This window comes from Chaetodon auriga, chromosome 13 (assembly GCF_051107435.1).
Source record: "Chaetodon auriga isolate fChaAug3 chromosome 13, fChaAug3.hap1, whole genome shotgun sequence".
Classification (NCBI taxonomy): Eukaryota; Metazoa; Chordata; class Actinopteri; order Chaetodontiformes; family Chaetodontidae; genus Chaetodon; species Chaetodon auriga.
In genome coordinates, this window is record NC_135086.1 from 10,760,149 (window position 1) to 10,786,125 (window position 25,977).

The window sequence follows — 25,977 nt, forward strand, 5'->3', positions numbered from 1 at the left end:
ACTCCCCTTATGCGTTGCACCATAGAATACAAATGGGTTTTCTGTAAACTGTGCTGCAAACAGGCCCAATGAGTGACTCAGAGAAACATGCTGCAGGTCATGTGTGAAGACACCCATGCGCACGCACGCAGACACACATGCAGCAGGCGCGTAATGACACAAACACACACACACACACACACACAGGCGCACCCGTTTGCAGACACAGCAAGGCACTCACACACATCTAGCCTACCTCCTCAATTTACCCGCTGCTCTTCTGGGAGCCTCTCTGACTACCGACCACTTATTTCGTCGTTTGACTTGATTTTTAGCCTTCAACACTTTCCGGACCAGTTGGAGAAATGCAGTCGGAGTTGTCCTCCATTGGTGGGATGTGAGCGTTGTTGTGTCTGTGGGTGACAGAGGGACGGGAGGGGGGGCGCTCTGCTCCGCTCCGCTCCGCTCTGCTCAGTGCAGGACGCAGGAGACAGTCGCTCTCCAAGGTGCTGAAAGTCGGAGCGCTCCCTCCTCAGTCTCGCCTGCTGACGATGAATGCGACCTCTGCCGAACACCGAGAATCAAACAATGATTGGCTTCAATCCCGTTTGGTTTGATTTTTTGTACTCTAACTTCTGCCCTTGTGGATTTTCATTTTTTTTCTCTCGCAACCGCTGGATGTATACACACGCATACGTGCAACAAGACTGACTGCTGCTTTCTAATGCTCACCTGCTTCGCTGGGAAATATTGAATTGACTCCGGATTCTCAGGGAACGCTACAGAGGATTTTTCTAGCCGTTTTTCTCGGTCTCTGTCTCCGTACCGCATGCCTTCGGACGTGAACTGTGATATTGTCTCAAAAAGGTGAGTCCGATGAGGATGATCATGAAGCAGACCTACTTTTATGTGGATATCATTTTCTTTGCACTGGAAAGGGGGGGACCATCCCTCCAAAAGGCTTGTTTTTAATTGATTTTAAACCCATCATCACGACCGAGAGGGAGGATTATAGTATCTTGTGGAGTCTGGTGAATTCACCCAGTGGATAAAGTGAAGTTTCCAATAGACTAGGCGGCAATCTTTAATCTGCTCTAGCCCTCTATGTGTCGGGCTCTCTGGCTTCACAGTAAGTGGATATCAAAGCAGTTTCAACGCGGTGAGTTTGCCCTATCGTTTAATATACATCCCTGTTGTCACTGGCGTTTCAATTGATCTGTCAAGACACGAGGCATTTAGAAACCAAACGATTCCAAGCCAAGGGGAAATATTTGTGCTCAGCTTTAGATTATTCAAGTATCTGGATTCTGCTTTTTCTTCCGAAGGAGTGATGCATTTTGGGTTAAATCACTGCGCATTTATGATTCGGGACATTTGCATGTTACATGGCTGAGTGAGTAAAAACAGGTTACCGTGAGTCCAATGTTGAAGCAGTCATTTGTATAATTATTGGCCTCAGTGGAATTTAAAATGACTAATAGCTACCTGTTGTCTCTGGTCGCTCTCGTGGAGTTTGAAATTGTACAAATACGTTAAATAGGTTGTGTTTTATTGAATGTGGAGAAGAATAGTGTGAGGAGCCCACTCCACCCACTTCAGATAATGGATGTTTTAACCTTTCCCTCTGTTATTGAACGTTCAGCTGTCGCTGCACGAAGAGAAACATGAGAATCAACACCCCCCGCACCACCACCACCACCACACAAGCGCACATACAGAAGACTACACGCCTCCCATGTTAACAAAGGGTTTGGTTTTCTTTCAGGAATCATGGCTTTAGCCTGTTGAGTAAGCTGCACTGGGGAGTCCCATTTGTCTCTGGGGACAGAATAATAATTAAAAAGAAACTTGCATCATCCCCATAAAGACATCTGGTTGCAGCAGTAGAGCAGAATAGAAACAGGGCCAGGAGGGAAAAAATGAAAAGTATTTGTTTACTGATTTATGAAGATGTGCAAAGCAACCCCAGTGAACCATCATCTATCATATGATCTCTTATTTTTCCCACTGCAGCCCATTTCCCCAAGCGATGATGATGACGATGATAATGAAGCGCAGGACGGATCCGGAGAGGATACCGGGAGCCTAGGGATGACATCCACACAATCTTGTTGAATGTGGATATCGATGCCGCGGCGAAGGATGGGCCCTCTCCTCACGGCCGCCTTCGTCCTCCTGCTGGCCCTGAGCGCCGTGTCTCCTGCCTCGGTGGGTAACCCCGAGGATTACGCCGCGGACGAGGCGGAGCGGACCGCCAGCGAAAACATCGTCTTCGATGACTACCGAGGGAAAGGATGCGTGGATGACAGCGGCTTCGTCTACAAACTCGGGGAGCGCTTCTACCCGGGACACTCGAACTGTCCGTGCGTGTGCACGGAGGACGGGCCTGTGTGCGACCAGCCCGAGTGCCCCAAACTGCACCCCAAGTGCACCAAAGTGGAGCACAATGGATGCTGCCCCGAGTGCAAGGAGGTTAAAAACTTTTGCGAGTACCGGGGGAAAACGTATAAAATCCTGGAAGAATTCAAGGTAAGGTTCGAGTCCTGACCTGGATCATTGTTTTAAATCAATTTATTTCTTACATTTTTACGCTGAAACAGTTCTTTCATGTGCGTCAGGTGCAAAAACCAAAGTCATGGCGAAATTCTAGCACTTAATAAAATGAGCCTTCAACAATTGCACTATGCACGAGTCCAGTCTAATTTCCGCCTTTGTATTTGATCTTTATCTTCCATTATAATGATAGAACAGCCTATAGGCCTACACTTCTTTACGGGCTATCATGCTCATCTGATGCTCATGAGTTGATTCCATCTTGTCAGGTTGATTGAGTCAGTCACAGTCAGGATGTCTGGATCACTAAAGCAGCCATCTTACATGGCAGTCTGTCTGGGATATTCAGTTGTTTTCAGTTTCATGTACAGTAAGGTTGATTAGCTCAAACATGAAACAAAATGTCCCGATGGTGACATTTTGTCAGTAGCTATTCCAATAGGAGCAGAGGCCAGGCTTCAGGAGTATTAGACCAATGACGCACACCCTCGTTTAAGTCTTGCAACTTGTTGACAGCAGTCGACTTCATGATATTTACTGCTAAACAAACAGCTCAACAGCAGCATTGACCTGCGGTGGGGGTATGTCAGGTTTGAGGCTAGTGTGAGTATATATCGGTCTTTGGCATACTGTAAAAGTATCATGAAAATGTGTTTATTGGCTAAGGGCACAAAGATGGCTGCCTCCCAGAGTGATGTCATCCCCCCTCCCTGCACCATCAACTGAACATTCACCCAGCCTTACTAAACTGTCAGATGCTGTAACAGTATTTTAATGCTTTGATTTGTGGACACTGAGTCATTGCTGGCAAATTCAGCTTTCCCCGTGTCTCCTGCAAAGGGAGCACTGTTTTTAACCCATCAGACCAGTGTCTCAGCGGCTGTTACGGAGCATGACAGTGCTGCCTGATCTGAAATGACACCATGAGCATGACAACTACAGTCTGTGTTTAAACTGTTGCTGCCCATGAGGAAACCTCCTCATTCTAATTTCCTCACGAGTGGATTGGGGCTGTAAGTGATTGAGATACAATATGACACAACGCGGCCCAAACAACCGTATAGCTCTGTTGTTAATCAAGGCACTTGTTCATGTCTTTGCATATATGTATCAGTAACGAGTTAAGATTAGGACGTCCGTTGCAGTCATGTCAGCCAAATGCTTTATACCTCTAATGGAAAACAACACTGTGTATCGAGCATTGAGGGCTGAAGTTAGGTTGCAGACTCTTTTCATATCTGTTACACACCTGAATTCATCCTTCTCTGCAGTTAACAATGACATGATCAGACATAATGTTAGAGGGAGAAAACTGACATCTAGGGAGCCTAACATTTGAGACAAGTCAGCAAACGTAGCATGAAGATATTGCCAATTTCCTTTTGATTTTTCAGAACTCTGAATTTTTCTAAAACTGCACAGCCTATTTCTCACCTCAAATTTATTCAGAAACTGATTCCTGAGGATTGACTTTTTTTTTTCTCAACAGACAGCCACCACTTTTTTCCCCATTTTAAATATCTGATACACAAACCAAGAGCAACTCTGATAGTAGTCGCTTCTTGCAATCAGGTGTAAAAAGGATTTATGTTGATATGTCAGTGAAGAAGAGCACTTCTCAATCATCTATTGTGTGTCGCCTTGAAATGAAAGACACTCCAGAATTGACAACAGAGACTCACGGCAGCTCGTGAATCAGTCGTAAAATTCAATCTAGAGGGTTTGTGCACATGGACGTGAATGTTCAAGGTTTGTTTTGTGATGCTCGGCACAACTTTCAAGCTAATGTGTTTCAATTAGAAGTATCTTTCCTGCCTGCGCCACGTCCACGTCTCATTCTGCAGCCCACTTAGCAAAAACAAATATACAACATTCAGTTCGGCTTTCAGAAAACGTTTGCTGAGAAACATTTCAGGTGACGATCGCACTTGGGTTTGTGCACCAAAACTACTTGGTTAGGTTTAGGAGAAGATTACAATTTGGTCAATCAAAGGTGACTGTTGGTTTCACACAGGAATTGAACCCCAGTCTCCTGTGTGAAGGTTACCCATCCACCGCAGCCCCCTCTCTATGCAGACTGCAAGACTGCAATGATACTATGTTCTTCCATATTCGTTTGAAAGCCGCGTTGAGTGTCATGAAAAAAATGGAACATTCGTATCCATATAATCACATCTAATAGATTCAATTTCATGACTATTCACAGATCAGCAGAGTGTTCAGCGGTATTGGTAACCACTATAGAGACACCAGAGATCAAACAACGTGTAAATCCGAATAAGAAACAAATAAAACAGATACGCAGTGTTACATCCATTCAGGAAACCTCCAATTCATACAGACCTGCAAGCATTTTTGACCTGTGACAAAACATTTTGTGTAATTTGAGTGTTCACCTAAAAACAAGACAAAAAATGTCAGCTATTACTCAACTTCATGCCAGTTGAATCTATTAACATTTCTTCCGAACTCAAACGAGTCTGAGAATGTTATTTTGTCTAAGCTGTCGTCTGAGCCATGAAAGCATGCAGTTCATGGTTCCAGCCCTTTAAAAATATACAAGACTGAAAGTAATTCAGCCGTTTAGCACTCAAAATGCTATGTTTTGTACAAAAAACTCAAAGAAGGCCTATAACACGCATGTCCTTGCTATCTGCAAAACCTTCAAAACCAACATTTTACAGTGAATACTGCTACAATATGCTGTATATGAGTAGCAGCTCATTATGCTAAGGTCTTTGAACTAGTTCCCTCAAATAGTTTGAATGAATTGCTTCTTTTTTTGTCCACTTGGAGGCAAGTGAGTGCAAGTCCAACGTTCCCTCTCTGTTAGTTCTGTTCTTGGCGTATACCACCAAATATCTGGTTCTGAATGCTCCACAGCGTTCACCTGCTCATTGCTAACGTCCTCCGTCTGCTGTTTGGTGTTGCACAGGTGACATACAGTTGGATTAGCAAAGCTTTTTCACTAGAAACTACTGTCTGATGCGACTTGGGATGAGGCTGATGAGAGCACTGTTAACCAAAACATTAAAGTTGTGATCCACAAAACCAAAACAATTAGCCGGAAGATGCTAAAATGTTTTTTTTGAGCTGAGGGGAGGTGCAGAGTCGGTGCTAACTCTCTGTGGGTATGGCACTTCGAGCAACCCTTTTCACATTACACACTGTCATTTGACCCATTAATGATATAAATTATTGTTATTATTCTAAACTGAATTAGTGCAGCTTTAAAGTTAGGGAAAGGTAAAGGCTAAATACTACTACTATGAGAGAAACATGAACCTTAGCTGTCTCTTAAACCACTTGTGCAGAATGGTTGCACATGAACATAATTTGCTGCAAGTGCACATTTGCACAAACAAAAAAACTTGACTGACATGAATACATTTCATTTTGAGTTTAATTCCCAAATATCCCCACAAACTCAGAAGAACTTGAATAAATTGTGCTTTACATAAAAAATCATAGCCTGTCATCAGCATGAGGAAACGTTGTATATCTCATTGTCTTCTTCATTTTAACTGCCATGCGAGGCCTCTGCAGAACGCTTTGAATTCTGCAGTGTGTTTGTTTCATTTTGGCTTCAGAATGACTTCAAGGCAAAGCAAAGAAACCTCTGCTGGGAGGTGTTGGAACATGTCGCACCTGTGGATATTAGCATGTCATGTCACTGAAACAAATTGGAGCAGGCAGGGGGCTACATAGAGAGTTAAGCCCAATAAAATGTAAACAAGCATCGTTATTAACCATTCTGCCATAGCTTCTCTGTGGAAATGCAATTTTTAAGAAATCAGACAGAAAGGGCCAGAAATTCAGATGTCAGTTGTTTGTAATTTTCACTGGCATATATCTGCCTCTGGTACTTGCAGCTAGATGAGCAGCAAGTAAAAGCACGCTGGTTTTCCATTGTTAACAAGGAATTTTCTGCCTCTAGTAGGGGCCATTATGCTAGGGCTGAAACAATTAACTGATCAGTCAATTGATATAATAATGAATCAACAACAATTTAGATATGCAATTAAACATTTAGGATATTCATGAAAGAAAAATGCCAATTATTGCTGGTTCCAACCAGTCAGATTGCTGCATTTCTGTGTGTGTGAAACTGAATGTCTTTGGGATTTGAATTGTTAATTGTACAACACTGTTAATTTGAACATGTTACTTTTACATTAAATGAGCAGTGGATTAATCAAAATATAATAATCAAGAAATCAATCCATGAAAACACACATTATACATTATGCATTGGCACATTATGATCAAAGTGACATCCTGTAGCTATTAATAAGGGTTGTGTGAGATCAGCCCATTTGAAATCTATGTACTTAATCTGTACTGATTGGTGTGTTTGCACGTCAGACAGCATCAAGCTCAGTCCTGCATTGGGATGCAAGCCCACAGAATTTGTAAGGGCCGCTGTGAGTGCATAAGCCTCGCAGTTTGATTTGAGATCAAGTCCATCAATAGTGCAGCTCACCCTCCTGCTAACCTTGACTGGAGGGCCCAGAGAGGGAAGGACATATCTTAATGCCTGAGGGAGAGGGGAAAAAAACAACAAAAAAAAAAACATTCATTTGTTCTTATTGATTATCTCACTGAAAATGGCATGACAGAAATAAGGAGGGAAGAAATCTGTTGTGCAGGCAGATCCCCCGCCCCTATCTAAGACCACACAAGTAACTCTAACGTCTTAGTCCACATCCTGTAGGAAGGTTGGGTCTCTTCAGCGAGGACATGAAAGCTTCGGAGCCCTGCAGTGTTCAAGGAAATCAAAGGTCGTCAGCATCTGGTAGACAGACCCCTGTTTAGAGATGCCGACAGGTTAACCTTTGGTGTGGGCCTCATTGGCATTTCCTTTGTGGTGATTGTGCTACATTGTGCAGACACTTGCATTTATATTCACTAGCAGATGATGGAGAAGAAATGCAGTGATAAAGCGTCTCAGAATGATAGCAGGAGAGATGCAGTCAGGGTCGAGCTTCTGGGTGCTTGTAAATTTGAGTGAGGAATAGATGGAATTAGTTTGGCATCAACCAACACTTGTTTAATTTTCTAGTTTCATTATGCTGAAAATCCCACCATGCAAGAGGTCATGCAAGTGCTATTGGGCATTCACAAAGGAGCTGACTGCAGTGCAATGTCAGCCTGTCATTTGAATCTAATGCTGGTATATAACTCATGCATCAGCAGCCGAGTCTAAAGCACATTTACCAATACCGACTCGTCCACTTACGTATTTACTTTTAGCAACACAGTATTTAATAGAATGTAGATTTTCTACCAGTGGGTGTTTTTTCTACTCTTGTTTTTGCCCTGTAAGAGAGTCATGCCACTCAACCTTAGTAGGTGTTTCACCTACAGGGTTCCCCAGCAGATGAGGAAGGGACCAGCCCGCCCAGCATGGCTGCCGGCGTGCCTCTGGCCTCAGCGCAGCTGCAATCAAGAACCAGGAGATATAGGGTGAGTTCAGATCCCAGATCGTCAGGCTAGGGCTGGGATGTGAACTCAATTGTGAACAATCCCGTCCGTGCTTCCTGCGATCCCCCTAGGGAAGGGATGCAGAGTTGAAACAAGGGGGAGGGCTCCAACATTTTCAGTGATAAAGGTACACACAGCAGATTTCAACCATCAGACTATGTTAAATACTTTCTCATTTAGAGGAAAGTAATGTTCTCTGATTAATCTGAAGTAATATAACTGTTAAAACATGTAGCTGTAATACTTAATTTCCACTCACCTTTCTTTAAATCCTGAGAAATGAGACAGGTACTAATCCATCCAGTGCAGTGCAGTCATCACCTACAACTGAGTATGGCTTAAATATTGAGGCAATTTCTTTTTCAGAGAAAAACATATTGCTTTTCACCACTCTGCACCTACAGTAAATGATCGAAAATGTTTTGTAATTCCTGCTTTTCGTTACTTCTAATTGCTTTCTCAATACAAAAAGTCTTTGCAGAATTTGATGTGCCGTAATTATAGAAACATACTGTGAAAGCACATGAACAGTCACAACAATGAATTTAAAACAGCAGGCAGACACACACACACATGAAGTGGCCTACACGTCACACACAACAGTAATTAGTGACTACACTTCTTAGCGCTGACACCTATGAGACAAAACAGCCGTAAAAGCTGTGAAAATGATTGCTCAAATTGATTTTCCTATCCAATTTGCCAGAGGCAACAAGGGTCCTAATTAGCAGAAATTATTAAGCGCAAACAAGTAGGCCACAAAGAATTTTCAAACAAGTCGTCTCTGGCTTGAACTTCCTTACACTTAAAGCACCCTTGTACAAGTACAGAGGTTGCTTTTAGCATCCAGCTCCAGTCTTGCCTCGTTTCTCTCTGTGTATTCCTTGACCACCAGTAAAATATTGTTTTGACTTGGACAACAGCAGCATGCAGCTTGACTGTCAACCCATTCCCCTCACTCCTATTAACTGCATGGGTGAGACTCCTGTGACCCTGTTGTGCCGCCTCAAAGTATTTCACATTACCATTTGCCCCGCTGAAGGTTATTTGACTATTCATTGCTTCCCAGCCCCTTCTCCATTTGTCTCAGAGTTGGAATGAAAAGCATGACAGCCGATTCACTCTAATGCCCAGCCAGTAAGACGGGGACAACAGGAGACATTTTCTTCACCAAACATCTGGCAGCACGTCTAAATTTGGTGCTGGTGCTCCATTTTCTTTTGTGAGTCTGGGCGAAGGCATGACTGATCCTCTTCACACTAGACCTCACACAAAAGGACGCGCTGAGAGGAGCAGGCGCCGCTCAATGCACTGAAGGACTGTGCAATGTGTCATAGGTACATGGAGTAGTTTTCTTTTTCATATGGCATTTCTAATAGACTTGTGCCTATGTGGCACCTGCACTAGCAGACTTCCACCTTACAGGTCAGTCTGCCAGATTAAACAACAGAGAAATGCCACTTCTGCTTTGAAATGATTTCCTTTTAAAAGGCCAGCAGTGATAGTGAATAAACTACTGCCTCCCACAGTCAGTCCTCTAGTTTGTAATTTACAGTTTTTTTTTACGTTTGGCAACATGAAATCTTCTATACCGAGCCCGCCTTTCCAAAACTCTTCACACAGTACCGACACGCAGCTGAGCGCTACAGTTCAATCTCACATGCAAAATGCAGCAAAGCAACCAAAAAACGCGTCTCAGAGTGAGCAACCAGAGCACTGACAACATGTGATTAACACTTTGTCACTAACCAACAAAAGGCAGAATGACAATCTGTGTCACCAGTAAATTCTATTTGGTTATTTATTTATCACAAAAACAAATCACAAATGCTGCAATATGCTCCAACAGGTTTTTAGTTTTAGCTATTTTAGCATTGGGTAATTCCAACTATTATAATTCCAGTAAGGCAATACAAAATTCTACATATTCACTAAACAGAGTTGTGCAGGATAGCTACAGACACAGAAATACAACAGTGCTAGTCAACCCTGTCCGTTCTGATCAACATCACACTTTGTCCCATATTGTGGTCCACCTGGGAGAGCATCTTTTTGCATGCCTGATCCATCCCCGACAGTCTTCTGCAGATATGTCCGGACATCCAGCGTTCATTGCATCCAAGATTATGTGGCGGTCATGAAGTTTCCGCCTGCTGCACAAGGAAAAGAGTTTCTCTGTGGGGTTGAGGGAAGGAGAGTAAGGTGGAAGGAAACATACTTTCATAGAGGTCATTAAGGAGTGAAAATAGGCATTCATTGTTGTGTGTCCTAAATAGGAGGACAGACATTTTAAATTCCTTTCAGGAGATGTGGCAGAATGTAACAAATCGTAGTCTAATTTACAGTATAATTTTGGTTATGTTCAGTTTTTGAAACACTGTAAATAAACAGAGTTTTGGTGACGGCTGATTGAGTGACCAAGCAGAAAACCCTCAGCACTGCATACAGCATGTGAAGAAGCCAGCTGCCTATCATCACTTCCACAGTAATAAAAATGACCGCGAGCCATAAACAACAAAGCCATGTCTGAGTTTTCCTGTTCCTGGCTCACATTCATCTTCAAAAAATATTGATCGCAGCGCCTCAAAGCAAATGAGTAATCTATGTTAATTTCTAGGTTGAGTTTAATTCCAATGTATTCACACAATTTACCAGCAGCTACTATTTGAGACAATGCATTTGCTAAGAAAAACAAATGAAAGGTTGAGCAGACTTAGTCCTGCATCACTAATGTGTACTTTAAGGACTGTGCGATGTCTAATCGTCTGCCTCTCTATCCTCTTAAGATAGTAATATGCCTTGTGGGGGAAAGGGAAACTGTATCTGTGCCATACACAGACTCTGGAGAAACTGTGTCCAATTGCTCCTGTTGTTATGTTTCAGAGGAATGTCCTTGCTGTATGTTTGGCAGCTGATCAAATATTAATCAAAATTGGTGATAGCTGGATCATCCATTTAACTAATAATCCCGTTCCCACAGAGAATTTGTGCTTTTACCCATAATTAGATATTTCAAATGTTATCAACCATCCACTGCTCGGTAAAGGCTCTGCTGAGGACGGAATGAGGAGAGGAAAAGAAAAAAATCAGTAATAACTATTAGATGGGTGTTTTTGTGCTGATCCTGCTTGAAGTTGCTTTTGTTTTGAAGGTCATCAGACCTGAATCATGCAAAAAGATTCCATTAGTTGCTCATTTAGACACGAGTAGCTGGGTTTCTCGTATTGATCATATTCTAGACATGAAATGTGCATAAAACTTGGTGACTTCTATCCTTATATAGACACATTATTTCAGCAATATCCAGGTTTCTGGTTGTCTGCATCAATGCAGGTCTGTCTGACTCCTCCACATCCAGCCTCTTATTTCTCTACCAGCTGAGCTCTTTCAGCAGTTAAGAGTGAGCCCATTTTGTTTCTGGCTGCCGGGACTCTGCTGCACTCTGCTTTTAGTTTCTCCATTTTATCAGCACTAATAAAAGATGAGAGCAACAATACAGTTTATGCTGTGCGTTAGAGTGTCAGGCTTCCTCTTCAGAAAATATTTCCAAAACACCAAACAGGCTGGGGTTACTTCTTAGAGCACCTCCTCTTTTTGCTAATGCTGGTTCAGCATGTCAGTCAGAGGTCTGCTGGTGTAAAGCAGGAGGCCTTCCATTAATCAGGATGTGAGTATGCTCCTTCTTAAGGTCACACTTTGGGGTGATCTTAGAATCCAGAGTTATTACCGGCATGCAAATTCTCAAACTTCACAAGATCCGTCAACCATGTGTAGATCGTTCTCATCACGGCGTTCACGTTTCACCGACTAATAACTGAACAGCTCAAGCTGAGGACACGTTTACGTGCATGGCAGGAAGATGGATAAGGTGTTCACACGCCACTGTATATCAATTTCTATATGGTTCTATATGGTTTAGTGCTTATCCAGGTGTCTGACACCAGGCTATGATGTTTTACATGCAAAAGCACATTACGGTGTTCTGCAAAATCATAACGGATATTAGTGAGCACGTAAACCCACTAAGTGTGTATGGACCCCCATTTAAAGGCTATAATAAACACACAGTATGAAGGTCATTAGTGCAAACTGCCGTGGCCTCAATTCCCTGACGAGACATGTTTATTGTTACCTAACATAATCTTTACTGAACGTGGGTTTCTGCTGCTGGCTGTGTCAATTTAAAGTAAGGTGTAATTGCTGTTATATGTAGCCTAAGGCACTTCATCTTCTCAACCCAGAAAGATCATGGACAACACAGCTAAGCAAGCTTAATGTAGTTAATGTAGCCATGATCGAGACAAAGACCCCTTTATGCTCCGCCGCTGACCCTGAGTCCCACCTTTCCAGCCCCAACAGATTAAGTCTGTCAGGTTGACAAAATGCAGTCCATCTTCCATATGTATGAGACAACATCTTGCTGTTTAATTGGTTCATTTCCGCACGAGTGCTCAAACTGACAGAGGGGTGGATGACTATAGGGGTGTTTAACGCTGTGAAAGACAATGTGTTTTAGCCGTGCTTTATTTACATGAGCGGACTGCTGTCAACCACTGGTGTGCACAAGATATGAAGGGAATTTCTGATAAAGCTTATGGCAGATTATGGCACTCACTGTGGCAATAATTCGTCCCAGTTTTCAGTGCAGTTCTTTGCACTAGTGTTGCACCAGTGCAGTATGTACTGATACATACATGTAGGTACAAGGGAACGAGTAACAATTCTAATTTTAGCCTGACCATCCTTGAGAGATGCACAAAGGTCACTAGTGAGCAGCAGCTGAGACTGTCCGCCATGGACCGGCTGTTGTTAAGGGACACTACAGAGATGTTTTGTACTGGTGTTGTCTGTGGTTCTGGCGTTAGGTCTGCTCTGTGTTGGATGTAAATTGTTTGAAGTTAGCTTACCTTTAGAAGACATTTGCTCGGTTTGAAAGTTTTGAAATGATCCACAGCTTGTCACATCATTTTGATTTGTGATCATTTCCGTTTGTTTCCTTAAATTGTTCACGACAATTACACAGTGACAGGACTTAAAATCGATCATCTTGTCCATCTTCCCACAAACCTGCAGCTTTATTTCTCAGTAGGTTGTACTATAGCCCATAATAACAGAGCAGGTACCTGTTTGCTAAAAATACAATTCTTTAAAAGTCCTCCCATATTCCCACTTCAAGTGTTGTTCCATTGTACCTTCATGTATTTAGCAGTATGTACAGTACTGATGCAGTACAAAAAATTACTCTGTAAAATGTGACGAATTATGCTGTGCGTTGTGTGTCGGAATATAAAGTGATACTGAATTCCTGATAGGAATTTCTAATGAGAGCAGAGCCAAGTTTTAGATGTTGGCGTACCATCTTTGCACGCACTTAAAAGTCTCATTTCAGTGCAGCCACACCAGAAAAGAAAAGGCCTTGAGATGTGCTTTCCATCAGGGAGCAGCAACTTTAAAATATGCAACAGACACAATGAATGAGCCGACAGAATCGATCATCATTAACATCACTAAAAAGAGTGGGAACCTTTTAAAGCAGAGATACAGAAGGCAGCCTTTTTTTTTTTTTTTTTTTTTTTTTTACCAGAGCACAAACAGGTTACAGACTTTTCCACTCATAAATGCAGCCACTGTTACTGCTCTTATTCATTTCACAGTAAGGAGTCTGATTTTTAACAAAATAGACGGAAAATTTATTGTTGTCCTTTATAAACATCTTATCTGATAGTTTCACATCCACATTTTCACTCCCACAGGACATTTGTCTGATATATCAGAGGAAGGATATCTGATAAACAGTTTTATGCCTCAGGATCATGTGTGAATTCTTTCTGTTCTGATCCTTGGCTGCAGTTAAATGTTTTTATTTAATATGACTTTGCAGATCTCATTCTACGTATAGACTGTTTTACGTTCACAATCAGAGAGTGGCTCGTGCATTTGCTTTCCTTTCCGATGTTCTCTTCCCTCCATCTCTTAATGCAGCTCATATTCAATTTGTGGCTGCAGTGGATCCAGACTTCCATAAATTCCATTTAAAAATACAAGCCACTTCCCATTCTGTGCCACTGAATGCATCCTGGCAAAATTGGCTGATAAAAGTCACATTAAGGCATCCAGTATTACAACAGCCCTTTCAATTCACAACAAATGGCAACCTCCAGGGCTGGATAACGAAGCCAGTGTCAAAGTGCCAAAAACTGCACTTCCTCAAATGGCCACTTGAGGCTGGCTCCAAAAGAGAGTCAATCCCCTGTTAAGGCTTAAAATTCTGCATAATTATGGGAATGGCCACTGTCAGTGACAGCTAGCTGCTAGGTTTCAACAACCAGGCCTCATTCTGCTGACCACAACTCTGCCTCTTTGCCCATTTTTGGATTAGATTAGTTTAGCCAAACTGGCGATGGACGGAGTCACTGAACTTCACAATGGCTCCTCAGAAACGTATGGGTGGCGTCTTTGTTGGCATAATGACAAAAAATAATGAATTTCAGACCACATCAGCAAGCGTTTAAAGGAGTACTTTGACATTTTGGGAAATAGACTTATCGCTCTCTTGCCAAGACTTAGATGAGAAGTGTGCTACCATGCTCATCTGCACAGTAAAAAGGTGAAAAGGCTGGCTAGCTTAGCTTAGCATAACGGCTGGAAACAAGCGGGGAAAAGCATTATCTGTCAAAAGGGAACAAAATCCACCTACCAGCACCTTGAAAGCTCGTTACATCTTGCTTGTTTAAGCCTTACAAGCCCAAACTGTACAAAAGGCAGTTTGCCATTTTAGGGGACGTATCTGATACACTATTTCCTTGTTTTGACCAGTAACTTGTTGCCTCTGCTGGTTGCCTAGCAACTAAACAAACAAGATATGACGTGCTAATAAATGAGCTTTAGAGATGCTGGTTAACCTTTAGACACAGAAAGGCTAGCTGTTTGCCCCTGTGTCCATACTGCAAACTGTATCTACCATCCAGAGGGTGCTATCAATCTGCACATTTAACCCTCAGACGGACTTTTCCTGTAAAACTGTGAACATACGTTGACTTACCTACCCAGAAAAACCTATATTTTATCAAATGTAAACTACCAAAGGGCTATCAAATATGAAACATTTGAACCCTCTAAGGTTAGTACAGAGCACCGAGTCACTGAGAGCAGAACCAGCGCAGAGAGGCCCTCAAAAGACTGTTTACTATGATGAGCGGAAAGAAAATCTAACATGATGAACAGCTGACCTTTCGTGATTTGCAAACAGTTTGTATTTTTCCACTCCATGTAATTGCATTACAGTTCATTTTCCGGTCAAGAGACTTTGTAAAGATAGAGTCAAGTAAGAAGCAGCAGCACAGAGAGCTGCATAGCACTGATTTACATGTTGCAGAGGTGGTAAGATAAGCCTCTGAACTGTTTCCTGAGGCAGGCCGCAGCAGAATGCAGCAAAATACTAAATATCATGAACACTATAGACTCCCATATGAGTCATTTCTCTTGATGTTATTCAAAGTCAGCTAAAGGTTTGGTTTGTTAAGAGGCAGGTAGCCAATAAAACCAGCTTTGTGAATAATTTTTTTTTAACTTGTTTCTATGTTTATGACATTTTTAACTGGGAAATGTCCAGAAAAACGCATAAAGGAACAGGCTGCTTCTCCAGCGGAGCAGTAGTAATCATGTAGAGCACAAACTCTCATAAAGGTGAAACCTACTGAATCATCTAACCCCGATTCCCCGTGTCTCTCCCCCCCTCCCCCTCTGCCCACAGCCGTCACCCTGTGAATGGTGCCGCTGCGAACCAAATAATGAGGTGCACTGTGTGGTGTCCGACTGCGCCGTCCCAGAGTGTGTCAACCCTGTGTACGAGCCGGAGCAATGCTGCCCCATCTGTAAAAACGGTAAACACTCGTCTCTTCTGGAATTCAACGCACACTCCTTAGAAGTCATTAAATTTTCATTAAACCAATGACGGCGAGTTTATCTATGGTATCGCCATTTGATGGCCGCACCTTTAGAGGATTAGGATGTAATTGATGTTTTATGAATTAAAATTATTACCTTGGGCCCGTTGGACACTAATGAGCAGTACTAGTTTTAATTATAAACGACACACTAAGCAGAGTAAACATTAGCCCATTGATTAAAGGCAGGGTAGGAGGGACTAATGGGTCCTCGGAGAGCCCTTTATCTCCCAGTGCCCTGACGCCCTTGTCACACACAGCCAATCCCTAAATTAGAATTATAGGATTCCAATGGTTCATTGGCTATTTACAAGGCGAAGTAGGAGATTTCCCTTTGCCAGCACGAATCCTGAGGGACAGATGGAGTTTTATGACAAAAGTACAGTAACTGCCACGCTAACCTGACTGGACTGATCAACGGAAAGAGCGCCTATGGGTCACATCACATGCGGCCACAACAAGATTCACAAATCTACCGTGTTTATTCCGCCAGACACAGCTCCAGTGCAAGCTTCAGATAATTTCAGAGCTGAAAGAGCCGACAACAGAAGTTTTCCTGAACTCAAATGAGAACCTGATTAACAATAAGATGCACCCTCATGATTACATGCCTTGTTATTGCATTGCAGTCTTCTCATTATGCTGAGTGTCACACCAAAAATAGAGAAATTGTTCACGAGTATTCCCATTGAAAGAAGGCAAAGCAAATATCCTGAAATATTTTTGCTTTCTCTTTCAAGCAGCAGTTGACCTATAACTGTGAAGAAAGGAATTTTGTTTGAGGCAGATGCTAAATGGCCATTTCTGCACAACTACCCACATTTTCTTTCACACTTTCTCTCATTTCCTCCCTCTCCCCCTTGCTTTCTTTCTTTTATTTCAACACACAAACACCCACACTAACAAGGCTGCAGAAGCTGCTAGGAGAGAGCTAATCCAAGCTGACAGGACACAGTGACACCCTTGGCATTTCAGGGTAGGCCTGCCGTTTCCAGGCTCCCCAAGGGTGCCTGGTCAGGCTCTGGCAGACAGTTAAATCTCTATGGGAGTGGATGGTTGAGGGCTGTGGGGAGAGGACAATGAAGAATGCTGTTTAGCTCTCATTTTTGGCCAAAGGACAGGGGGGCTGTGAAAGAAAGACATCCACTTATGTGCTCCAGTTAGACGTGCAATTACCAGAAGATGGTCAGACATTTGTCTTTTACTTCACCTGCTGCAAGCGTTTCAAATAATTATGTGAAATGAGCACAACCCTTTTTAAATGTTAATGTGTTTTCTGCACCACTCTTTCTCACCAGGGAAGGATTAGAAGACACATGAATTGCCCAGCTCATAGCCTGGTGTGGCAGTTGTGGTGTCTGCTTAACCCCAGACCCCTCAGAAAAATCCCTTAATTCATGCCACAAGGTGTATACAGTGACAGATGCTCATTTTCAGTGAAAACTTTTTCTGAATTTATAACATTGAGCCTACAGCCATGCTAAACATTAGCATGCTAACATGCTTGAAATGACAATGTTAGTAAGATCAGGTCATCCTTCAGTGATCTCACAGAGCAGAGATTTGGGTTTTACAGCAAGTTAAAGACAGAAATAAATACAGTTAAGTAAACAAACTTAAAAAAATAAATCATTCTAAGTATATAAAATAAAAGTAAGAATAGTTTAAATTAGAAACTTACATGCAATAATAATAACAGTATGCTGCTGTTAAGTCGGTGTACCATGTTCACCTTCAGCATGATAGCACGCTAACATTTGCTAATCTGCACCAAACACAGAATCAGAGGTGATATGTAACTTTCGAGGTATGTTATGGCACTTACCATGGCACAATACCATTTTATGCAACTTTCTACTTTGACTCAACTACAATTCAAAATTAGTTCCACCTATATTAGCTGCAGTATTAAAGTGATGCACATCATGACACATCAAGAAGTAAAATCCAGGAAAATCATTCTGAAATGGGCCATTTGCATTACAAGTACTTTTATGTGCAGGTTTACTTAAGTCATTTTGATGCTAACACTTTTACTTAAGTTAGATTTCCTGAGTGCAGGACTTTAACTTGTAACAGTATTTTAACACTGCAGTACCTCATGAACAGAATATTTCATCCATAGCAGCACAAAGTACAGCTGAGGCTGACGGGCCATGAACTGAAATATTTGACAAATTTAAAGATGAAAAAAAAAAAAATTTAAATGCCAACAGTTCATTAAAAAAAACAGATGAAAGGGTCCTTTCTAACTTTACTGTCACATCATCCACACAAAATGTGGTTCAAAAGTCATGCTCCTTTCACTAAATTTCAAATGACTGTCTATTTCCAGAGACAAAGGAGTGTACTCTGTATGGATTACAGTATGTCTGCTGGGTTACTCACATTAGACACAGTGTCGTGGTTTAAGGGGCTGCTGCATCTGCAGACAGACTCTACTGCGTGGGAAGTTTCATTGGAGTATCTGTTCTGTTCCAGCACAGGTGAAAGCACCCACTCATTCGGAGATACAGTAGTTAAAGAAAAGCTTTTGGGTTATTTGAATTTCAAAACCAATCATGTCAAGGGCTGGACTAATTGCACTGAAAAGGGCTGAAATGTTACTGAGGTTTTCCATGTGACTAATTAGCTCCCATCAATCAGGCATTTGGTAATTTGGAAGTGAAAGTATCTCTTGATGTTTGTGCTACAAAGGGACTAAATATTTTTCAACAGGATTATTGACTTTATTTCAATTGAAGGCAGGTCCTAACTACAGTTCAGCATCTACAAAAACTTTTCAACTAAATGTATTCTGGTTGTAACCTTGATGTGTGGATGTTTTTTGATCTGAATCACAGAATCAATGGCAGCCTTCTGTCAAAGCTTTCCATTAGTAGGATGTAGCATTTTAGCTCCTCCGCTAATAAAAGAAAGCAGCAACAGAGAGCGGGAGGCAGCACAATGGAACAGTCAGCCAGTGGGAGTGCTTATCTCTGAGCTCCACATTCACTGAGTCCGACTGATTCAGCTCTAATCTTTATCATGAATTATATACCATAAATTCATCTGGGGATATATGTAATTATATAAATGAAGGAAATGATAATGAGAAGTAGTCTGAAAATGGCTCCTCGGTATGATCGGATTAAACCATTTATAGATCTGCTCGGTCTTATCTGTCTGAAGGCTGTCATTGTTGGGTTTTTTAACAGACATATCAGAGAGTAGCAGTGTCATAGAGTTGGCTACAGTTAGGTAACATATCCAGACTGACATGTTCCATGGATGAGCTGCAGTGTTTTGTGAATTAGGGGTTTTGGCAGGTAAGTTTTTATGGGACTATTCCTTACCTCTAGGCAAGGACCATAATCAAATTTGATCCAAATAGACTGTAACGAGGCCTAATATGCATTCAATCTTTAAGCTGTAGTCAGAGAAAGTATGATGTGCTGAGACGGTTTTGACACAGGACAAACATTTTCTGACTTCACTAAACTTTATTGGCTGTGGATTGATCACGGGTGACGGTGTGTCCTTCGTACACTGACAGGTAGCTGAAACAGTGTCCTTGTGGCTCCAAATCCATGTGGCTATAAACAATCACACTTGGCAGCAGCACCAGTCACCCTCTTCCCTCAACAACCTCCACTGAGTTTGTCCTGTAACCTGTGCCAGCTGTCCAGAGGCAGATCAATGAGAGTTAAGACTTGGCAAACGCTCTCAATGTCTCCTCTAAGCTCAGATCAAAGGGGTTTTATCAGGTCCAAATAGAGCATGGGACTCATCTATGCTGAGGCAAAGGATGGGGATACTAGGTAGCCAACAGCTCCCATTGTCAGCATCGCATGGGTGTTTACGGCCTCCTGCACCATATTTTCACTCAATCTCTGCAGGAAATTGAACCAAACCCCTTCGACACCTATTGGGAGTTACTGGCTAGCCGCATTTGCCTTTCTTTAGGCTATTAAAGACTTAATTTCAATATTGAACAAACGCAGCAATCTTTACCTTCTAACCAAGTGCTTTGAGTTTCCGAAATATACCATAAAAAACACTAATCGGCCTCTTTCACAGCAGATATCTTGACTTGTCACAGTAGGAAAAGCACAGGTGTTACTAACAGCATCAGCAATGGTTCTGTTCTATTCAAGTGTCCCACTAAACCATGACAGTGTGACACTAAGCCACTAAGCACTTACAATTCCAGGTCCCTGAATGGAATTAAGCAATCATTAATTCTATTATTTGCTATAATGCTACATTCTTTACTCCTGTGCTTTTTCTATTCCGACATGTCAAAATATCTTGTGTGAAAAAAGGTCTATCCCGCCTCTGTTTCCTGTAAAAGTGGCTGAGTGGCGTTTTTGAAAAGGCGCTGTTCTTCATGCAAATCTGCAGCGCTGACTTGGGTCAACTGCAAAAACAAAGAGAATGAGAAGCAGAGCTGCTAGTAAACCTCTTAAGTATTTTGACTTGTCACAGGAGGAAAAGCACAACCGTTACAACAACCCAGACTCCAAAAAGTTGGACCAGTATGAAATAATTTGCAAATGAACTGTGGTTTTACAAAGCGTTCCTTTCCAGGATGCCCCTTTCATACCCAATCATGATACTATAACCTGTTACCATGAACCTGTTTACCTGTGGAATGTTCCAAACAGGTGTTTTTGGAGCATTCCACTACTTTCCCAGTCTTTAGTTGCTCCTGTCCTATTCAAGTGTTCCTGTATGCCACGACAATGTGAGAGTGTGACAGCTTGCACAACACCAGGACACTGAAACTGAAGCAGCTAAATGAAATTCGGCTATTATTCATTTCATTATTTACACCTGGGTCTTTCCTACTGTGACATGTCAATTTTTTTTTTTTTGATGAAAAAGGCCTATACTGTTCCCAAGTTGCATGCAGCTTGCTGTCTCCAGATCTACCCCGTGTACTATAACTGCGCTCCTTCGGTGGACTAAGCCTCCTGTTGGCCTGTACTAAATCAAATTCACTGGGAGACTAATATGCCCATGAATATTAGCCGTGAAAGCAACTGTGTCTTCGAGAGTTATGAGACATATGAGGTTTTTATGACTGCTCATAGAGGGGTCTTGAATCTAAGCAGGTTTTACAGTGCCGAACATTTAGAGCAATCCAAAGTCACCGTCACACCAATTGAGCTGCTGATTGCTTCATTTAAATGATTAAAACTGTTGCAAATTCCTGGCACCTTCTGGCTCCTCTGTCACAAGAAGTAGAGGAAGAGATACACCGCCTCAAATCACCCCGAGGCAGGCGAGGCAAATGAGATATAATAATTTCATGTGGTATTTACCAATAATGAATGTACTGCATTCCCACAAAGGTAACACCATCTTTGGCTTCCTCAGGTACAGATCCTAAAATGTGCCCGGGCGGAGGTGATCAAATGCAGGGGTATGAGGTGTTCCGGTGGTACACAATCAAACACGTTTTAGAATTAAAGGAATCTTATCAACAAAAAGGCATCCACACAAGTTAATCCTACAGTGGTTTAAGGATGAATCAGACAAGTCAAAATAAATCTCAGTTCTTTATTGTTTTGGAAGTGAGGACAGTGTGTGTGCGTGTGTGTGTGTGTGTGTGGAAAGAAACCACGTAAGGAATTGCTAAGGAGTTCTGTGGCCTTTTCATACAGACTGAAGTGATTAACACCATCCTCCCTACTGCCTCTCAAAGCAGCTTTCTCTCTCTCTCCCCTTCCTCTGTCTCTGTACTCCAGCCTCTCTGTACTGCCAAGCCAGCGCCTGGCAGGCTTCTCTGCTCACGGCGCATTAGGATGCAAAGCGCTCCATGTCGAGGGAGAAGGGGAGACTAACAAAAGCGCTTTAGTGTTGCAAAAACAAGCCCATCGGTGCATGCCCGTGAAAAGATCTGTACGTCTGCTCTGACTCCCCTAACTCCCCGCAGCTCTCTGCATCACTCCACCACCCCTCCGCAAAAGAGATGCTCTCAGGAGAACCACATCCATTTCTTGTCGTTCTCATTCCTTCTTTCCTGTCTTTCTCCCCCCTCTCCATCCCTTCCCATGCGGCAGGTCCAAATTGCTTTGCTGGAACAACGATCATCCCAGCCGGAATTGAAGTGAAGGTGGACGACTGCACCATCTGCCGCTGCCACAACGGAGACTGGTGGAAGCCGGCGCAGTGCTTGCGGCGGGAGTGCCTCAATGGCCAGTCGTTGTCATAGAGAGACTCCACCGGGGATGGTGGAAAAGCTCAGGCAAGGCCCTGCCTACTGCACCATTTTGTATGATTGACAGGGCAGGAGCACAATTCCTAAGCAACCTGAGACAGCATAGTATCGAAGAGATGCTCTCACAAGCTTCACACAAATACAAATTTAGCCACTGGGAAGAAGACGGAACTTGTCTCGTGGCTGTTTCCACCCTCCAGTTTTAATCGTCCTATATATTTTCAGAAGTTGACTTGCTTGACTTGCTGCTCTCACACGAAAAGTTTCTAAGCTCCTTGAACTCTTTCCTAACCATTGGCAATGTTGAATTGCTCATGTTGATTTCTGTATGTGTGTCATCTGCTTGTTGTACTCGTCTGTCACAGTCACGCAGGTGTTGTAATATTCCAACAGCAGGAAAAACAAACCGTAAGCACACTTAACGGCGCTTTTTCTATTCTTTTTTTCCTTTTTTTTTTTTGTCACACGAAGATTGACACCGGTGACAGCACTGCAAAGGTGTGTGCTTGAATATCACAACTTCACTCGAAGAGCTTGTTTACAAGATGCACATCACACATAAATGTTTGTGTCTTCATAAGACTTTAAGACTTTTTATCGCTATGGCAGGAACTCACTAACACTTAGATGATGCTACTGTCAATTTTATAAACTGCTATAAAACCCCAAAATGCTGAGTTGATTGATCAGCATACCATGGTTTTGACTCATGTGTCTATATAGTAGCAGCACAGGCAGGGTAAGTTGGTACTGTAGAACTAGTTGAAAGGCAAGAAAGGTGGCATCCAGCAGCTATGACAAGGGTAGATGTAAAATTCTGCGATACTGCATCAAAACAACAACTTTTGGCAGCCCCCTTTTTCGCCTAATTGTCGTGATTGTTTTCTCTCAGAGGTCCATATCCTCCAAAATATTCCCCCTAACTAACTGCTTGAACTTGTTATCAAAGCAATTAGTGAGCCAAGAGCAGCCTGCTTTAATTTTCCTTAATCAAGGAGTATTCTGTGATAAATCATCCAGCTGGGTGCTTGGCGCTGCCGCAGCCTGCATGCTGGGCACACTCAACAAGAAGCAGCAGACAAAAGGAGCGAATCTGCACATGTCTAAATGCTTTCAAGCCGCATTCAGGTGCACATTGTCTGTGTGAGCATACACGAGCACGCCGTTCATCCCACAATCTCACAGCCACAGCGTGTTGGTCTGCACGCACCCGAGCTCTTAAACCTATAAGGCTTGTTAAGATACAATGCTGTTACTTTACCCCACTGTCATAGATTATGTAATATACTTTCATTTCCTCCCTCCCCGATGTGCTAGAATCACTCCCCAAATGTGGTGTGGCTATGGCCAAGGCTATAACATAGAGACAAGCTAATGTATTGCCTTGATAGTTTTCCCTGAGCAGAGTGGTCCTCAAGTGGTCCAGACTGAAAGAAAAAGCACCCAACCAGGGGCCCAAACATGATATTTTTTGAGATGATAAATACTAGTCATTATTTCAAAGGTGAATTCCAGTAAGCTCCTGCCATTCATCACTAGAATTTTTTCCATTTCCAGAAAATCCGTTCCCGTTAACCTTTTAGACCCTATTCCTGGGCGGTGATGGATGGGCTGCTTAATAGCAGCTCCCAGCACTGTGTAATGAGACAGAAATGAACATAGGATAAAGACCAATGACTAAAGAGGTAGATTACCTTAAAAAGCACTAAAACTAATTTTTGGAAGGATGTTATAGTCTGCAAAGTCTGCCGCATAGTCTTAAGATGCAGCGCGTGGGTGGTGGAGGAATCACAGAACTGAAAGAGTGTGGGTGGAGTTCAATCTGAGGTGCAACAATGGAGATCGGGTCATTTTCATCATTAAGCTACAGTGATTTAGTGTCTTTCAATGTGAAAAGACGGACCTCATCTATCTGGCTTGAGGTCTGCAGACTCATAAAACAAATCTGACATCTATGGTTTATCAACTACAGCCTCAGTGCTCCAGACATTTTAGGATTAATAAAAGGAGCTTCATTCGTCTTAATTACTTTAAATGCCAAATAATTACTCAGCCTGTACATGTGTCCAAAAATATATTGGAGGTTTTTTTTTTTTACTGGGTAGCAACAGAGAGAGACTGAAGTGAGTGTGCCAGTTGACGGGGGCTCAGAGGCATTGCTGCCACCGCTGATGCCTTATTGCTACTGTTCCAGATAAGATTCACAAAGCATGGCCTTTGGCTTCATAAAGTATGGACAGCCCAGACTGCTTTAAGTGCTACTTTGTTTGCACTCCTCTGTGCAATGGTTTACTATTATGGATTACCCAAAACTAGCTGTTGTTTAGCCCTTTGACATTCCAACAGGGTGAGTATGGAGGAGTACTGTACAAGAGCAAGGACTAAGACCACAGCTAACAGTGCAGACTTGAACTCACAGATTCCTCTAAAAAATAGGGTTTTTTTGAGCAAATGTAGAAGCAGCAAAAATGGCAGATAGGAGGATCCAGGAAACTTCGTATTTAGGACAATGTGGCATTGCAACTCATTGCAGTGATTGATTGTCCTGATACAGTTTCCTGACATGCACCTGACGTGCATTTGTTTAAAATGGGGTGCCATGGCTGCTCGTCTACTTAATTTGAAGCTACAAGCTGCCATGATTAACTCGATATGAGGGGTAGGAGCACAGAGGGTAAAGCGGTTATCAACAGAAAATCAAACCATCGAGACCTTGATCAGAAGAGCTGAGTTGTGATCCCGGCTGCAGGTGGGAAGGAGGGGGTTAATGAGATGCAGGCTTGCAGCAGGACTGTACTGGTGCATACATTGCTCTGCACTTTAAGTAGGTTGACTCAGTCGTCCTGAAAATGACTTTCATTGCTCTCATTGACAACTAAACAGGATGAGTCTGGATCCACATGAACTAGTAGATTCCTGTGTGTCGTTTGGAAGAATAGGTCGCATTTAAGAACAGAATGAGAACGGTGTGTATGTGGCACAGAGAGAGAGAGAGAGAGAGAGAGAGAGAGAGAGAGAGAGAGAGAGAGAGAGAGAGAGAGAGAGAGAGAGACTCTGCTTGGGCAAACTCCTTGCAACTACATGAAGCTGCACAGTTTCAAGGACAGAGCAGATAAGTCTGTCTTTGTTCGTTTTCTACCAAGAAACCAGTCTTTGTTTGTCTGAGAATGTCTATTAAAATGACCCCATCTGTCCTCCCATCATCATCATCATTAAACCGCAAGCTTGTACATGGGCATTTTGTAAAACCACCCACTCTTTCCATGAGACACCGACGTACTGTAGCTGGAAACTCTGAAAGATTGTTTTTTTGGGATTTTTTTTTTTGTTTGTTTTTTGTCCTTTATGTTTTTTTTTCAGCAACAAAACTGTTACATGAAGTGTGCCTGAAAACCAACACAGAGTACTATCTGGGATACAAAGAGAGAAACACTGTTATTATACAATCACTTGTATTCGTTTTTGGGGCACCAAGGGTCTGTTCGTGACAGACTCAAATGTGGGGTGACTTCTATCACTAAATTTGAAATTTCTGTTTAAAATTCAGAGCATCTTTGATTGTATATGACCACATGCTCGCACAGGTTCACCCTAATCTGTACAAGAAACAAAGGGTCCAAATTCTAAACAGCTCAACAACCCTTGGTGTTCCCCATGTTGTTCATATGTAAATATCTTCAAACGTATAATGTGTATTCTGAAACATGAGGTGGAGTAAAAAAAAAAAAGAAAAAGAAAAAAAAGAATCAGAATCAGAAAATGTGTATCATTCATCAAGACAAAAACTATTTTGTTAAATAGACTTGAAAA

At 42.3% G+C, this 25,977-nt stretch overlaps 1 protein-coding gene across 4 annotated transcripts; it reads left to right on the forward strand.

The window, feature by feature from the left end:
- The first annotated feature begins 180 nt into the window (after positions 1–180).
- Positions 181–25,913, forward strand: vwc2l (von Willebrand factor C domain containing 2 like). 4 transcript variants are annotated; one of them, XM_076747133.1, is made up of 5 exons: positions 226–1,138; positions 1,993–2,508; positions 7,900–7,998; positions 15,770–15,899; positions 22,010–25,913. In XM_076747133.1, the coding sequence occupies exons 2-5, from the start codon at positions 2,095–2,097 to the stop codon at positions 22,159–22,161; spliced, it is 795 nt and encodes a 264-aa protein (XP_076603248.1). In that variant the 5' UTR covers positions 226–1,138; positions 1,993–2,094; the 3' UTR covers positions 22,162–25,913. The 4 variants fall into 4 exon arrangements, with proteins under 4 accessions (XP_076603249.1, XP_076603248.1, XP_076603247.1 ...); XM_076747132.1 differs by having other exon boundaries at positions 226–846; XM_076747134.1 differs by lacking the exon at positions 7,900–7,998 and having other exon boundaries at positions 181–846.
- The last annotated feature ends 64 nt before the right edge of the window (positions 25,914–25,977 follow it).

What these genes read in the sequence shown, in the direction of transcription:
- vwc2l (XM_076747133.1), top strand. Translation starts at nt 2,095, where the DNA reads ATGTGGATATCGATGCCGCGGCGAAGGATGGGCCCTCTCCTCACGGCC. An exon ending in AAATCCTGGAAGAATTCAAG is followed by an intron (nt 2,509 to 7,899) that starts GTAAGGTTCGAG and finishes TTTCACCTACAG; the next exon opens with GGTTCCCCAGCAGATGAGGA. An exon ending in CAAGAACCAGGAGATATAGG is followed by an intron (nt 7,999 to 15,769) that starts GTGAGTTCAGAT and finishes CTCTGCCCACAG; the next exon opens with CCGTCACCCTGTGAATGGTG.